General features: G+C 35.7%; 1 protein-coding gene across 2 annotated transcripts in view; it reads right to left on the bottom strand.

Annotated features, from left to right (window-relative positions):
• Positions 1-256: 256 nt before the first annotated feature.
• The window catches only part of MEOX2 (mesenchyme homeobox 2), a 58,322-nt gene continuing 40,073 nt past the window's right edge, over positions 257-18,505 (bottom strand). The window contains exons 2-5 of one of the 2 annotated variants that reach the window (XM_087821188.1): positions 14,358-14,530; positions 3,320-3,400; position 1,913; positions 257-1,662 (exon numbers count right to left, since the gene is read on the bottom strand). In XM_087821188.1, the coding sequence (XP_087677314.1) occupies positions 1,484-1,662; position 1,913; positions 3,320-3,400; positions 14,358-14,530 (434 nt within the window). In that variant the 3' untranslated portion in view covers positions 257-1,483. The remainder of the gene's footprint in view (positions 1,663-1,912; positions 1,914-3,319; positions 3,401-14,357; positions 14,531-18,505) is intronic. The other variant, XM_016218845.2, reaches the window with a different exon arrangement.

The raw sequence follows: 18,505 nt of genomic DNA on the forward strand, positions 1-18,505 counted from the left end.
TTAATAAAACACACAAAGAAATCCATTTGGCATATTCCTCAAATCAGGGAAATGGCTTCATATGTACCTATTACTAGATAGTCTTTGATTACCCGAGAGCTGATTTTTTTATAATAAAAATTCAGAAATATAAAAGTAGATGATCCATTAATTTATGATCATCTGGATTTACACAAGTGCAGATGAACTTGGGACTTATTAAGTATTTATATTAAAAGCTGTAAAAATTTAGGAAAACACAGCATGGAGACCAAAATTATTTACAAAGGATCATTTATTAAACTTTTTTTTTTTTACAAAATACAAAGATTGTTGTTCTGCATGAATACATCATATATGAAAAAATAATGTGTTTTTACTGAATTTTATTTGAAGACATTCAGAATTTTGTCTACCAACTTGAGGAATCAGTTTTCTTTTGCAACTTGTCTAACACCATCACCAATGGGGGGGACCTTTTTCTTGTAAATTAAATGATATTCATAACAGCTAACATTTTATAGAAATAAAATCAGACAATGTCTGTCATACAAAGCTCTTTCTGCAAGGTAACTGATTTGCCTATGATCCTAATTTTTTTTCAAGCTATAAGATAGGAAGAATTGAGCTAGGTAACTTTTATAATAATGTATTAGCAGCAGTTGATAGAAAATGCAACATAAGATTTGTTTTGTCTGTGGTACAAGAATATGTCCTATCAGACTCTAATGTATTTTTCTCTACTTGAACACAAGTAAGCATGTGCTGATTGTTTCTGGGATGACAAAATGTATAAAAAGACAAGAAGCTGGTCTGGTTGTCATCGTGATTCCCTATTTTCATCAGCTAATATGAATGCATTGCTAAACTTAGTGAAGACAGGAAAATGACTTAAGGGTAATATATACAGAGTTAAAATACATTTTTTTTTATCCACTTAAGAGTGATTTCAGGCACTGCGGTTGTTCAGGATAAAATGTTTCATGGTTTATTCTCGATAGCAATTTAATTGTCAGTGCAAGCAAAAGCCAATACCTGCCCACTGTCATACACATCACCTTGCACATCTGGAATGTTCAAAGCAAGCTCATCTTCTGCATCTTCATTCTGGAGGGATGTTGAATGAAACTGTCTCCTAGTTTGCTCTTGAGAGCAATTTAATTTCTCAGTGCAAGCAAAAGCAAACACATACCTGCTCACTGCCACACACCCGACCAACACATCTGGAATAGTCAAAGCCAAGTTCACCGTGTCCATCTTCACCGTGGAAGCATCCTTACTAAGTGGCACTTAGTGTTAAACCCTCTATAAATCATGAGAAACAGACTCGAGATGCCTGAATTTAATAATATTAAAAAATCACTGTCATAGTCATCTCTCTGTGTAAACGATGTCTGAGTAAGGCTTGCCATCACAACGCTGCTTTCCTGAGAATGGAGCTGGTCCTGTCTGCGTGTATCATAAGTGTGCGTGCTCGGAGCTGTGGTCACTGTCGTGGCTGTCTTCATTTGCTAGAGAGTCCCCTGTTGGCTGGAGGGTGGCTGCGCCTATCCCCGAAAGCTCGGAGGGCAGAAGTGTTCCTTTTTTCACATTGACCAGTTCCTTTTCGCGGGCTGCGGCTCCTTGCTGCCCCCCTTTTACTCTCTTCCACTTCATTCGCCTGTTCTGGAACCAGACTTTCACCTTCAACAAACGAGAGGGACAAACAGACAGACAGGCAGGCAGTTAGGTGGGCGCTCTTGTTCTTCCCTTTTTGTCGTCAATGAAAAAATAGTTCCTCATTTCCCCCCAGTACGATTATAAATGTTATCTAAGCATGTTCTAATTCTGCCTTTCCTGATTGCTAATGAAGGAGAGCATCTTTAGAATGCTCACGGCCTATTTGCCTTTCCGCTTCTCTGAAATGCCTCTGCACATTTGGTTTGCGTTGAACCCTTTTTCATTCAAATTTATTCTTTATAGGCTTTTAAAATACGTTCCGAATGCTAATTTAATGCTTTGTGGTTATATGGCTGCTACTATATATTCTCTCAATTTATTGTGTCTTTTTTCATTCCTTCGAGTGTCCTTTGGTGATCAGAAACTGTTAAATTTAATATATTCACATTTATCACTTGTTTCTGCTGTGCCTCTCACTCTGTGTCCTCACCAAGAACCGTCTCTCTGCTGAGGACATTAAGAAATTCTATGTCTTCTTCTAAGAGTTTTAAGGTTTGCATTTCAAATTGAAGTGTGCAATCAGGAAGTATTGATTTTCATATATACTGCAAAGAAAAGATCTAAATTTATTTTATTCCATAAAGATAAGAAGTTGTTCCAGGCCCATTTATTAAATAGTCCACCTTTTCCCCAGGGATCCCTGTTTTAGCTCGGCCCTAAATCAAGTTTCTGCATATGCACAGCTTTATTGATGCACCCAGTTTCCTTATTCCTGTGACAAAGCCACAGTCTTAATTATTCTAATTTCATAATAAGTCTGTCTAGATAGTGCTGTTTTATTCTACTCCAGGAATATTTTGAATATTCTCCGTTTTCATTTTAGAAACTATCTCAATTTCCGTAAATGCACGGTGCTAAAGAGAAAGGAAAAATATATAAATAAATTTTCAAAGATGTTTTGACTTTAGTGTTCTTCAAATCACAATACTCCATCAAAACCGGTACAGTTTCCTCAGCTGCCTGCATCAAAAAAATATTTAAACTGAGACACTTCTCAACTCTGTACTTTCAGTGGTCTTTTAGGCCATAACTGAAATCTTGTATCATGTATTACCCATGCATATATTAACCCACTTGACAATAAAATAATAAAGAAATGTGAGAAGAACTGATGGATGCCTTAAAATACAGCAAAAGAAGACTGGTTAAAAGCTAACCAGTGGGTAGTGCATGTATTATTAATACTTAAAAACCAAACATACCTACTTAGGGCTCTGCAACCATATTAATAGGTGCTATTTATGCATTGTTCGTAATATAATTTTTCCAGATATCTTTAGCATTATTTTTATTTTATAGATGAGGAAGTTGAGACTCAAAGGTTAAGTGACTTGTCTAAGATTACACAGATGGGTAAATGTGGTGCCAACATTTAAACCTGGGGCTAGTTTGGCCCCAGATTTTTCTTTTTTTTTTCTTTTTAATTATTTTTGTTCCTGTTATATTTCAAACTCCTACTTTTTAAGCATTCAGGACAGAAAAGTAAAGCATATAAAATATGTGAACTCCATCCATATGATTACTATCATTCAGGTAATTCTCTTACTCAATATAATTAGGTTTGTAAATATGACACTATTTTCCTGTACTATAATTTGGGTAATTATAGTACTCTAATTACCTTTGCAAGCCTGACATTGCATGTCGCATTAGATCTTTTCCACATGAGCTGGGTTCCACTCCTGGCTTCACTTCTGAGTTTCTGCGTGAGTTTGAGAAAATTACACTTCTCTCTGCCTCAATTTTCATATTTGTAATATCGGAATAATGAGCCTTTCAAGATTCTCCATAGGGATATTTTCTCCATGGACAATTCCAGATGGAAGAAACACATTATCATCATTGTCACCAAGAGCTGAAACAGCCAGTCAAAATCATCTTGGCAGAAAATGAGAGGAATAGATTTCTTAAAATCTACTCTTATTTCCTTTTTCTGGGAAAAGGGGTTCAGTAATTCTATAATACCAGTATAAAACCTGTTCTGTGCAATTTTATATGAAAAAATGTAAGAGTATGGTATTAATTTTAGAAATAGTATAGGCTATTATGTGTTGTTTTCTATGTTATCATGTGAAATTTTGCCATTTCAATTTTTAAAACAGACTGATAAAAGACTTTGTAGTTTCAGTAGTAGCTATATATATGTACATACATACATATATATATATATATATATATATATATCTACATGGATAAATGCATACTACAGATGTATAAATATACACGTAAAGCATTTGATAATTATATAGTAATTCTAATACCTTTATGTACTATTTTCTTTAGGAGTTAGATTACATATTTGATACTAGAACTCTATGAAATTAGTAATGAAACAAAAAGTAAACTACAGATACATAATGGGCACATCTTATGAAAATGGGAAGGAAGAGTGCAGGACTTCAAAGTCAGTGTATCCAAATTTATTTTCAAGTATATTATAAAATATTGGGGTAAAATGAAATAAGGAGAGGGAGATTTGGGGGGAAGCATATGTTTTCCTACTAGCATCAGTATTATAAATGAATCTACAAAAGCAATTACAGAAATTGCAAGTCAATATTGCTAGTATAAAATAATAACAACACAGTTTTATAAATAAAAAACTAGAGTTTAATTTAGTATCATTTCATAACTAAGTTTAATTGGTTGGATTGTAAAAATAGCTTTTGTTTTGTTTATAAGATAGCAAAAGCATAATCATTAAAATGCCTAACACCTCATTTAAAAATATATGTTATTTACTTTTATTAAAATTTATGTGTTTCATATAATAATCTGCATTTATAAACTAAATAAAATTAATCTCATGTGTCCTTGGTGACATACATGAAGTCCCTATATGTTCATTCATTCATACACTTAATGTTACAGAATGCCTAGCAACAGGTACTGTGATCCATGAAAGATGGGAGGGATTGGAGTGAGGAATGTACAAATAAATAAGACAGTCCCCGCTCTGAAGGCATTCACAGTCAAAAAAAAAGAGAGAAGTAAATAACAGTCTACTGCCTGAATATGAAGCATTTGATGTAAAGATTAGCTTCGTATTTTATGAAATATCCTTGAAATGCTCGCTGGTTTAGTTGGTGTCACTGCTCATCCCTCACTGAGAGATTCCCCTGAATGGTCCATGGATGGCTCAGAACTCTACCCCGAGGCTCAGCATCCCACATCTATGCTGCCACCCAGCTAACATATCACATAATTTCTTTCCTCTGGGAATCTCACGCTCTTCTTGTTCCTAGCATCCTATGTGCCCTCTGAATTTTTTGTCCTAGTAACCTAGGGTATTACCCTAGGGTATTACCCTAGGTTCCAGGAAATTCAATCATCAAATATTAAATTGCATACAATTAAAACAAATCTGTCCATCTTGGAGCATGTGGGTTTTTAAAAAATATTTTCTTTTTTTCAAGCTTGGATCCAAGGCAAGACTCCACATTAAGTATGTTTTGTAACATAGTAAAATTAACAACCCAGATAAAAAGAAATCCTTTATTTCCACAATCTGAGTAATGAAAAATAATATTGTTTATGAAATCAAAACAATATGAACCAAACCTCACAGGCCCTTAATATCTCTGCATGCAGATAATATTTTTCAATAAAATCTTCTTATTAAAAAGTAACAGAAGTATATGATAGCCTGCTGAATTAGTAGTGAATATTTATAGTGTTCTCATACACCTTACTTATCAGGACATCTGCTTATTATAAAGAAGTCTCACTTTTTATCCCTTCATTGACAAACTATTTAATATTTACATTTCCTGGATGATCAAACTACTCTTTAAATAAATAGAAAAACATTTATTCACATCTTGACTCTATTTACTGAAGAAAGCAGCCAAGAGAATTTTGCTGTGATTAATTTGTTTGAATGATGCATTTCAGAATCTAGAAAGCATATTTCTGCCTTTAATAAAAATGCTGTAAATCAGAATCCTTGTTACCATTTGCTAAACATTCATTTTATCTCTCTATATAATTTATTTACTCAGTCACGTAACATTTTGTGTACAGGTTCACAATACCTTTTAGGGCTCACAATATATCACAGGAGAACACAAAATGAAATATGTATCTATTGTCACACAATTTTCTAAGATGACCAGAGGCAAAATTTATTAATAGTAAGTTGAATCTATATAATTCCTTAACCAATATTTCTATAATACCACAAATGCCTATCTTTTGAAGAAATAATCGTAACAGCAAACATATGAACGAAGACTGAATACTTCAGTAACATATCTGGATGTCTCTAAGCATATGGAATGTGTAGATTTAATATCCCAACTGTTCCTATTTGTATCTGGGAACTTGAAATACCATAGACACTGTCTAACCAATATTTATTCCGATCTTTAACAGGTGAAAACATGCAAAGAGTAATTGTATAAATACCGTTTTCAGATTTAATCACGTCTCCTGTGATTAAATTTGCTCATGGCAGCTGATCTGGTAAACCCAATGTAAATAGTCCCTAGAAAGACTTACCCAAGTAATACAGTGGCAAAGTCAGTAGATGAGCTGAAGGATTGGAACTGAGAATGTTCTAGAACACGAATTTTCAACTGGTGTGCCTTGGAACACTGGTGTGCCCCAAGAATTTTTAAAATATGCAATACCTGACTACTGTCAAATATAAAATGACAACTGCCAACACAATAGTCATCTGGTACGAATGGATCTAAATTATACCTATTTTTTTTTATCAGATCAGCAAAAACATATTTTTTGGTGTGCCACAGAGTTTTAGTAATTAATGTATGTGTTCCATGAAATGAAAAAGGTTGAAAATTGCTGCTCTATAAGGTAGCAATAAAAAATGGGGAAAAGAAGATTTGTATCTGATTAAGAGAAGGAATCCACTGTTTCCTAGAAGCTGCTGGAGGGAGCTCCCAGGAGGCTCTGTTTTCAGCGCAGTCGGGCCTGAGGTTGGGAGGTGGCTGTGTGTGTGCGTCGGGGGGTGAACAAGATTGCGACGTATTTCATGACTAAAGATTGAACTTCTGTTTGGAGGACTGCCTCTCGCCTTTTCCCTCTATGTTAGCTCAGTGTTTATGACCAGGGCATCATTTTCCTATCTCTATAATTTTCAGTTTTGAAGTCTATTTTTTTTACTACTTAGAAAGCTCACTATTGTAGTCATAAAACTTTTCCTCTTTTACACATTTTAAACAAACTGAATACACATTAGCCATTGGCAGCCGTAGAAAATTAACAATTTGAAAAAATTGCTATTTTCTGAGGCAGTAAATGATATTTATTATGGAGGATATCATAATAAAGGAATTCAAATGAACTCCTGTCCAATAACGTACCCAAAGTAACCCTCGTCATGAAGTGCAAAGTCCTTTGAGGGCTGAGTTCTTTCAATCTGACCTTTGAACAATGTCACAGTGGTAGTAAATGCTAGCAATTATACCTCCTTGTCATACCTGATGAAATTCAGCTCAGATGACCTTGTGTATTAATGTTAATTTACAATGAAACTTCACTTCTCTCAATTCTACCTCTTTCACACAAGATAAAAATATATATAGTTTTTACTTTTAAAGTGTAATATTATTTACCTAAATATTACATGAATAAATGACTTCAGCAAATGAGTGGAAATATCAAAACAAAATTAGGCACTTTTCTCCTTTATTGTGTTAAAAATTCCTGAATAGCAGCTCTTGAATACATGGAATTCGGGTATTTTGAGCCACTATTTGTACTTGCCTGGTTCAAACTACTGAGATCAACTAGAATGATGGCCTTGGTTCTCAGTATCTTGCCTAATCTCTGGAATAACGTTTAAGAATAGTGACATACATGATCAGTACATACCAGCGATTTTCAACCTTTTTCATCTCATGGCACACATAAACTAATTACTAAGATTCTGCGACACACCAAAACATATACTCTGTTTTTTGCCTGTTCCAGACGACTTTAAGTTCAATATCAGAATATATGTGAAACTTCACTACACATTTATTAGATTTAGGGACTATCTCTTTAGATCCAAGATAACTGTAAGAACTTATAATGATAATTATTACTATTATATTGAATATAAAAATAGGTAATTATTTCAATAACTGAAAAAATTTCAAAAATTAAAAATACTATTCAGCATAAAAATGACAAGTAATAAAGAGATTTAAGAAAATTATGAATTTATACATTACAGGGATCATGAACTTATCCATAGAAGGTTGTAATGTAAATGACTAAATAAATAATAGAGATAAAAGACTGTTGATAAGAAATAAAAATGTTTAGCAAAGAAATAGTTTAAAATTTTTTCTGAATTGAATACATCTCTGAGGTTTTTCATGAGGAGTCATGAGAATAGGGAGACCAATTGGTAGAAAGTCTTTTAAAGCCAAATTCTCTAGAAATTGTCTGTTTTCTTAGAACTGGGTTTCTTATTTTATAGATGTCATAGAACATATATATATATACTGCTCTATAAACAGACTTTGGTAATAGATTATCTCCTTACCATTGAAAACGCCAACACAAAACTTGCACCAGTTCCTCAAAATATTCAGAAGCTTCTTAGTTTTAGAATTTTTTAATGATCTAAATTTTTAAAATCAATGTATATAATAATCATGTGGAAAAGGAGTAATCTTTCATAGCAGAAATTATTTTAACATTGTTACACTTTAAAGGATGACCCTGTGGTGCAATGCATGATGTTTCAGAATGTTACTGTTGATTTGTTGAATAAATATAAATTAATATTTGTTTCTTTATTGAGGAAATTGGAGAATAAAATGTGGCAAATTCTGAGATTAATGGAAAGAATTATTTTTACCCTTTCATTATGTCAGTTTGGTTAATGTCTATGGCAAGACTCTTTAAAGCAAATTTCAATTAAGTTTCTAAAATAAGGATTATTTTCTGTGTGTGTGTGTGTGTGTGTGTGTATACATACATACACATTTGCATGTATACATACATACCTGTATACCTCTATCTCTATTCATCTAGCCCACAACATAAAAAATACCAAACAGATTATATATTCTGTCTGGTTCAATAAGGGTAGGATCCTATTTTCTGGAGATTTTTTGTCTATGTTATTTTACGCCTGGATATTTACATTTTTAAATGGTTAGAGATGAACTGCTTATTTACGCGGATAATATTTCTGAAAATTAATTAATTAGAGGATGATTTGTTGATCTGCTCTTTAAAGAACTTGCTTTATTTTTGATCTTCTGAAATTACTTTTCTTACAACACAGCCTTAGTTTTGTGGAACCTGAGGCAGTGCTGAATCTGGCTTGTGGGGCTCAACGCGCACAGTCAATCTGCATTCTTTTTAAAAAGCAGAGCTACTCAGGAAATCTGTCTTTTCATTTCAAACTAAGCTTCCATCCCTCATCCCACTCTCAATCCCTACACACTGTGCTTCCCACATTTTCCAGTTGGAGTCAAATCATGTTTAGTCTTTCAAAATGGCAGCGACACCATGATTTAAGTAAAATAAATATCTTACTATTGCTCTAGGTGACTGTTAGATACTAATCCAAAAAAAAAAAAAAAAAAAGAAAAAATCTTCTACAATCACTGGCTACACAGGTAGTCTTGAGACAATATGTCTCAAGTCATGGAGACATAATTTATTAGCTAAATAACTAAAAGCATTCATACAAATTTACAGAAATAAACCTGCAAAGGAGAGGGATTATGTAAAATGCTGAGCAAAGGACAAAACCGCTGTTTATTTGGCACACTAAAAATTCTCCTTCATAGTCATCCAAAAAATGGATGCCTGTTTTGAAAATACTTGGCGCTGAGCCACTTAATGATTTATGAGTAACAAACAAAACACAATCCCTCTACTTCCCCTGATGGAATGCGATCCGGCTAGGTGGGATTTTCCATTTCTCTTGGCAGCGGGGCCCGGTTCAGCCGGTCCACTGCGCAATCCGGGCTGAGGCAGGGCCTCGCTGCACCTCCTGAGCTCTGCAAAACCATCGGTGGGAGGGAGGATCTCCCATTCTTTCTGTGTTTGGCAGCCGGGGCTCTATAAAAATGTCAGTTTTGTGACTCCTTTTATAGTTTCAGGCAACTGCCTTCTCTCTTCTCCCCGCTGTGAGATATTAAAAATTTGGCGGGAGCTTGATCCAAGGGTATCTGGATGGATGAAAAAGCCAGAATAAGCTTGTCAAACTTAAAAGGACGTTGGGACAGGAGGTCTTTACAATGACTGGCTCTTCAGAATATTCCAAGGGGCTCTGCCAACTGGAGGTTATTAGCTGTTGATTGAGAAGCGTATATGAGAATGTGTCCTAAACCGAAAGCTGTAAATGAGAAGCTGGAAGATCACCGGAGTGCTAACTACTCTGCAGAGCGACATTATATAATTTCAAATAGCTGACGCTCTGCCCTGGCTGGGTGGCTCGGTTGGTTGGAGAGCAGGCCCGTACCAAAGGTTTCGGGTTCGATTCCCGGTCAGGGAGCTTAAGGGAGGCAATCGATCAATGTTTCTCTCTTTCTCTCTCTCTCCCCCCTTCCTCTCTCTCAAATCAATAAACATATCCTTGGGTGAGGGTAAAAATATGCATATATTTGAAGCTCAACTTTGTTCTAGTGCCTCCATATTTATTTAACATAAAAAACAATAGTTTTATTTCAAAGCTATGCGCTAACGTGGAATTACTTTGCAGGATGAGCCTGTTTTGTTTTCTCCTCTGGCCAGATGGAGTTTTGAGGAATCACAGGCTTCCCTGACCTGCGAAGGGATCACCTTCTGGAAAACACAGACGTAGGAACCTTACTTCCCTGTGAGATTTCATCCTTCGGGTGGGGGTTTGAAAATTCAAGTCAGGAGTGATATTTGACCATTTAACATAACTTTTTTTTTTCCTAAAGGGAAATCTAATCATTATTGTAAGTCTTTATAATCACATGTATGTGGTACATAATAAAACGGGAGGCAGAGGTATTGACTGGTAAGGGAAAGGTATCTACAAATAACATTTCCGTGACACAGGGGCATATTGTATAGGCAAATAGGTAAGATTTATAGATAAAAGTACACCTAAAGGCTACTTCCGAACGTAAAGTAAGTTTTCATTTAGGAGAAAGTTATTTCTATAAAACAATGGAGTTAGATATAATCTTTGGAATATACATGCAAATTACTTTACTAAATCTCAAGTTATTTTAATGTATGGAAAAGACAAGGCTTGCAGAATGGAAGTAAAAAATGTGAGTATCTATAATTAGAATATTTTACATGTGGAAATCCTATAAAAAGGGTGTTGCTTAAGAATTTATAGGGTAAAGATATAGATGATATAGGTAAGTTTGTATGGATTACTGCAAAATCAAAGTAATAAGATAGATATATTATATTTAAAAGAAGGTGAATGAAAAAGGTTCAGTTTATAACTCTATGTTTATAACTTTAAAAGCCCAACCTTAAGGAAGAAAAAACACTGAAAATATCTCCTGGGAATGAGAGCCCTGGCATCTGGGAGGAATATGCTTTCAGACCCTTAGAGGGGTCTAAAATTTAGCAAAACTGATGACTGACAGCATGCAATATTTTTCTGATAAATTACCATAGTAAAATTCAGCCCAGAAAACATAAATAAAGTCTTTAGGTTCTACATGTGCAAAAAAGTGTAGAATTTTTGCCTTTTTTATGAGTTCTAGCAGAGACTTGTCTAACTTATTTTAATAAAATTTTATTTCTAAAATATAGCCCAACAAATATTTGTGTTATAAAAGAATTAATTCACTATGCCTTGCATAACAAAGCAGTTTCCCCTCTGATGACCGCTGTGTTTCATAGTTTATGCTAAAAATTCTTTCACATCCATTATGACCTATAAACCTGAGTAGAAGAAAGAGAAAGTAGTTTTAATTTCCATTTTGTGTTTTGGGGAGACTGCTTCTTGCCTAAGAATATGCAATTCCAATTGGTAAATCTAGGATTATCGTTCAGATTTTTCTCATAATAATTCAATTTTCTGTGTAACAAATAGCAGCCCTTTAAAGACTTAGTTTGGGTATTTAGATTCCACATGCATACATCTCCTTTTTTATATTAACTTGCAATGCTCCAAATAGAAATTTATAGGATTGAAAAAATATCTTCTGCATAATACCAAATTTTCAATTATTTGAAAACCTCATTATCTCTCATTTTGTTGTTGTTGTTATTCCTCCCCCCCCCCACCACGAGGCCATAGTCAGATTGTCTAGTAACGGCCTCCAACAAAAGTTCCTTGCACTCCCTTAGGGGGCCCCTCCTGCACTGACGCTGAGCTTAGCCATATGACTTCCTTTAGACAATGTGATATTAGTAAGTATGATGCGGGAGAGGCTTTAAAATGCCCTCGTGCACTGGAGTTTTTCCTTTAAATACTCCTGGGAACACTTCTACCATCATTTGAAGAATCCCAGAAAGCCTATTAGAAGATGAAACTACACACACAACCGAGACACACCGTCCCAGCTGAGGCTGCCTCGACGGACCCGCCAGCTGAGTTTACCTCCGTGAGAGATGCAGGCACGGCCAGAGGAGAACTGCCCAACTGAGCCCAGCCCAAATTCCTGGCTCACAAAATTGAGAGCAAATGAAATGTCGATTGTTGTTTGAAGCCATTAAGATTAAGTGGTTTGTTACAGAGTAAAGTTTAATTGATAAAACAGTGAAAAGGGACCTTTTTAAAAAAACAAGGATTAAAAATTGTGTGTATGTATATATATACATATATATGTGTGTATATGTTAAATATACATTTTTACATATACATAATGCTTTCCCTAAAGTGACAAATCAGATAAGAAGAAATATCCAACCTCCAAAATTCCAAAACCAAATTTACAAAATTGCTTCTAAAAGGAAATTATTCTTAGCCAAGAGCAAAACCTCTGCTCTCTGATCCATAATGCCAAGTAATCATAGGCCATCTCCAGAAAATCAGCACAGAATCTTGACTTTCCTCTTCAGTAAGAGCACAGTACTGCATCGCATCATTTTTGTAGATTGGAAGCAAACCCTAGCATCTTATTTCTTTTATGTATCCTATAAAACATGGTTGCATTTCCTAGAATTCACTGTCTCTATAAAAGAACATTCATATGTAATTCCCCCTTCCCTTCGTTTTCTTCCTGCTCCCATTAACAACAATAAAAAAATTTTAAAAATTTTAAAAAATCACAGCTGTCTGATGATGTAGATTTTGGATCCTGCTTTCCAGCACACCAAATGTTTTACCCTTATGGAGGGAATTTTGTATAAAAAGTTCAAGGGAAGGAAAATGTTGTGCTCCATAATTTAGCTACTAGTCATAATATTTAATAAAAATAAACTGCCAATAAATAAAACCACATAAAAGTCTTCCTCCATATATTTCCACTCCGCAGAACTATCCTACCAAAAGCTACAATATAGAAATTAACAGAAGGAAAACAGATGACTTAAGAAATTGGACAAAATAGCTTGGACTTCTAAGATAGTATTCATTTGTACACACCCTGTTGATATTTCTTTGGTTCCAATGGGATCCCTGGAGGAGGTGCATACAGTGAAAAAGGAAATGAGACTCTAGTCCTGAGAGTGCCAATCATAACTGCACTGTCCATAAAGATGTTTGCATTTGCATTTCAGGAATGTCTTTCCAAAGATTAGCAACTGTTAACCATTTAACTAGGGCTAGATTCTCCTAGGACAAATCAGAACCCATACCAGAAAGTACTGGGAGTGCTACTGGAGAGAATCACTTGCCATTCAAATAAAATCCAAGACAAAACTTAAAAAGTAATTAATTTAAAAATATTATTTAAGTCCTATTAACTGGAGTCCACAGATTATTAATAATTTCAAAATGTTCTCTAAATGACTATCACCACAATTCTGATTTCTGAAACCAATACAGTATCCAAAATATCTGGGGGTAATGGGGCAGAAATATTTACCAATGATCTATGTGCCCTGACTCCCATCATTTCCCAGCCCCCTTGAACTAAAGTGGCACAATTGACTATTTCCGGACCTTAGAGTGTAAATGGAAGTGACACGGGTCATTTCCAGGTGAAAACATTTAAAGGTCAATGCATGAACCTCCAACTCTTTCTTACCTCCTGTGGTTACCAAGGACACCACATAATGAGATGCCAGAGAGTGAGACTGGGTCTGGTGAGTGATTATTTGGAATGCTGGACTTGTAAAGTGGTAAGCAAAAAAGAAACTTTATTTGTTATGTCATTGAGGTTTGGGGGTCTATGTGTTACTGCGACATAATAAACCCTATCTTGAGCAATAGAGGACACTCGTATGGGGTTGCCTGCTTTCTGTTATACCATATAAGGAGATTTTGAAATATAAGCAAACAAAATTTCCCACCATATGGGAAATTTACATCATTACATAAAATAAATACTATTTTAAAAACAGAGAGGGCACAATCCCAATAAAGAATGACTCCTTAAACTGAATCAATGGTGTTTTCTTTAAAACACTGCTAACTTATCCTTAATTTTGTGATTTTCCTGGGCAAGAACTTCATCACGAAATAGAAGACTTGTCTTCCAAATGGTATTTAAGAACCATAGATCTTACTGCAAAAATCCCTGGAGAAGATTGTTGACCCAAAGCAATTAAAAATATCATATCATGACAATGTCTGACTTTACCTGTCTTTCAGTGAGATCCAGATTCACAGCTATCTCATATCGCCTCAGTCTGGTCAGATAATTATGATGGGCAAATTCTGCTTCAAGTTCTCTGATTTGCTCTTTGGTAAAAGCTGTCCTTTCCTTCCTGGGTTTGCTATTGACTTCTGACTTGTAATTGCCTTCCTGGGAGTCTGGGGGAGAAAAAGCACAGGAGAGAATTAAATTTAGCTCATTCATTCAAACACATTCAGTTATGTCATTCAAACCAGAAACATTTATTGAGTAATTGCTTTTTCATGTACTGTGTCAGACACGGGGAAAATAGAGACCCAAAACAATAAGAATGATCTCACCTAATCAGGGTGAATTTACATATTTCTTATTTTTTCAATATACCTTCAAATGACTCACAGCCTAATTGGGAAATACCGTTTTTTTTCTTTTGAAATCTGAACAAAAAATTTGACTGCTCTTAATATATTATTATAAGACAAACCAAAACTAATTTAGGAAACAATTTTAGATATAATATTTTGTCTAATAATTTGTTTAACATATATACTTGAGTTCTAAGTATGGTTAAACAGAGTAATCCTAAAAAATAGTAATGACTCAATATACAAATATTGGAGCAATTCAGACATTTAGCAACTGAATCATAAAAGTCAGTTCAAGATCAGACTAAGCATATGTAAGAGTGTTATTAGCTTTTTAATTTCAATTTAAGTTCAGTCTCCTTGAGGGCAATAGTAATGCTCTTATTTTGTATAATACTTAATCCAACATGGAATTTATAATTAAATTGTGTTCATATAATTCAAAATGTGAGCAGAGCTTAAATTTTTTTCATTATACATGTCATAAACATAAGATGCACACCACCTAACATCAGCTATCCAAATGCCAAATCGTAAAATGCAAGTAGAAATAATAATTTAGAGCACATCATTCCATCTTTATTCCTAAGGGTTCAAGACATAATTTACATATAGTAGTTCATTTATCCACGTAATATCCCTGAGATAAAAGTTAAAGACATTCTTAATACACTGAAGAACAGAATGAGTGTCTAAAATGGAAACAAATGCCACACAAACCAATAGGTAATCATACCGGCTCTAGTAATTCATGTTAAATTTATCCTCAGTGAAATATCAACATAATCAACATAAAGGCATGTTTGTGCTTTCTTGAAAATTATTCCAGTTTCCTAGTTATTTTTCAGCACGTACGTAAAAATAGTGATGTCTTTATCAGGTGGGAGCACAACAAACTCTTCTGGGAGCCCAAATGAGATAAGTGACATAGGAAAAATGATAGTTAATCAAAGGTAACAGAGAGTGACATTTAGAATTTTTTTAAATTGACAAATGTAATAAATGCTGAAGCTTTATGAAGGATCTTGTCAGGCAACATTTCTTTCTTCATCCAATGATGCTTAAAAAGGTTTTTTTTTGTGTGTGTGTGTGTGTTTTGCTTTCTGGGAGAAGTCGAAGTGAAGCCAAGAGAGCCCCGCATAATGAATATCCACTAGACAAGGCCCTCTAATGTAAATAATTTTGTTTTGACTCTTACCAGAGCCTTTACGCTGGCCAGATGTGAAGTTTTCTAGGTCTAGTAGCAGCAGCAGCAATAGGTTCGCATCAAAACTTTGGCACGCTGGCCACTCCTTTCCCTCTGAGGGCTCCCAGGGTACGTTTCCCTGGCTGGCCGGTGCCCTGGCACCGTGAGAAATGCTTCAGGAGTCACTGACCACGTTCCTGGGCTCGTCGCTGGCTCCCCAGCTCGGCTGGGCAGGCGAGGCCTCAGGGGGAGGAGAAGTGGTTGTGGGGTGTCGCGCACAGGCCGCCTGCACTTCACAGTGAGGCCCTGGGACCAGGTGAGCTACGTAATAAATGATGTGTGAGGCCTCACGTAGGCCGTGTTTACTTACCGCCTCCCCAGCGCCAACTTACCAGGCCCTGAGCGAAACCTACAGTCCAACACCATTTCTTTCAGCTGCAGATCTGCCAGCCTCCACGTCTTCTGGAGCATTGAGCTATTCTGGTATTGTGTGAGCAAAACTTCCCAATGATTAATTTTTTTTTTTTTTTTTAATTTAACTTTTCCACTGGCTATTCTGGCAGGCTGCAAACTCAGTCACAGCCCAGAATACTCAGATAAGTCCCTCTCACAAGGATCCATGTTCTCACGTGAATCAAAGAGTGTTTTTTGCCAATTTGGAGTCGCACTCAGTCTGAAATCTGCGGCTGATTACTCTTTATGTGGGGACAATGCTCTGTTCCCTTCAGTAAAGCAACTCTGGAAACCGACAGCGGAGCCAGAGCATTTTTTCTCAGGAGCAAGCCAGTTCGAATGATTCATGGTTAACACATTCCCTTATATAAGCATGAATGAACAAATTCACATTGCGAAAAGCCTATTAACTTGTATTTATTTTTGAAGCCGATTCCCTTGAACTTTTGTGGCATTCAAAAGTCCTTAAAAAATACCACAAACACACACACACAAACACATACACAAACAAATACAACAACACACAAAACTTGGGCCAATGCTTGGAAGCAACCAGTCACATGTAGTGGATTTATACACATGCCCACTGCAACTCGAAATATAAAATGGGAGGTTTATACATCCAGTGACTGAATTTAAACAAAAGTCTGGCTATAATTCAACATTTAAATCCAAAAGCAACTTACTGAATGCCTGAAATCCAAACCAAAGTAGCTCATGAAGTGAAACCCACCGGCTAAAATGATGTAAACAGTGCACACTTACAGTTATGATAGTGACAAATGGAATAATTATATAGTAATTAACATGACAAAGAGTGGGCTGTGCTTCTCAGCTTCATTACTTAAGAGAGAGAGAAGGTCAAGGTAGCTGAGGGTGCACCAATGTTAACTCTGGGGACACTTAGATCTTTGCAATTGTGATTCTGCTGTGGTTTTCACCCATGATACTCCCATTTTTCCTTTCCTATTAAAAACACTTTCCTTGGAATTTCATCTCTATACTTATATTTCCTATCATCTAAAAATTTAAAAATGATTTGACTTTTCCCCCTACATTTTTCAAAACCCATCATTTGCTCACCCTGAGGCCTCTACTGCTATCACCCAACTAGCTTTTCTAGGGTGGAAAATGGGTGGAAACCTCAGAAGAGGCTTTTGGCAAACTGCTCATCAGCTTCCATCTGCTCCCCAGCTGTTTCAACTGAGGCAAAACTTCCTCCGTTTTCTTCAACCTCCCGGATCCTAGGCCAAATGGTAGGTGCCGTTGGGGGGGGGGGGGGGGATCTGGAAACTGCCTTCCTTTCTTCCCTGCAACCAGGAGCAAAATGCCGTCATCTCTACAGTGTATTCCAGTGTAAAATATTACAATTGTAGTTTCTCGTCTCCGATCCCTTAATGCACACGTGGGCGCGCTCCCGGCTCGGAGGAAATGTTGACTTATGCGTTCAGGTAGAGTTGGCAGCCCCAGCTCCCTAACCTTTTGCTCCCTGGGACTCTGCTAATGGAAGAAGTCTGCAACACTTCCGTGGGGGATTACAATTGCCCCCCAAGGATCAGTTCTGTCTAGCATTCAGAACCTCTCCACATGTGACTTTTTATTTCCCCTAGTGCAAAAGGACGCCAAAAGATAATAATGTTTTATTGAAGACAACTAATGCGAGGGCTTGGTCTGTTCACTAGTGGCACAGAATGCTTTTTTAGCAAAAGAGAAATATTAAAGTATGATTGAGTATGTTTTTGGCTGCCCTGGGTAAACTTATTAACTTGTTTAAATGAAGGACATAATTTACCTATGTCTGTAAAATATCAAAATGCAAAGGAATGTCTCTATAGCTTAGACTAAAATGAATACTTTTTCATATTCCCGAAGAGAGGTTGAATACTAAGCCACAGTCTCGTTTAGTCTTTTACAACTTCTAGTATCAACGTTTTGTAAGCTATTCAAAATGATAGTCTGTTCTTATTAACAAAGTTGAACAAACAGTAGGTATAGGAAGCTAATGATTATTTTTACATAGGTACATGGATTGTGGATGGAGGAAGGGAGATTTATAGAATAATGTTACTGATGGTAGTAATTTTCACATTTAAAAGGGAAATTGCCTTCCTTTGGGGAAATTTATACAATTTGCTACCCCAGGCTCTTAA

This window comes from Miniopterus natalensis, chromosome 10 (assembly GCF_054644295.1).
Source record: "Miniopterus natalensis isolate mMinNat1 chromosome 10, mMinNat1.hap1, whole genome shotgun sequence".
Classification (NCBI taxonomy): domain Eukaryota; kingdom Metazoa; phylum Chordata; class Mammalia; order Chiroptera; family Miniopteridae; genus Miniopterus; species Miniopterus natalensis.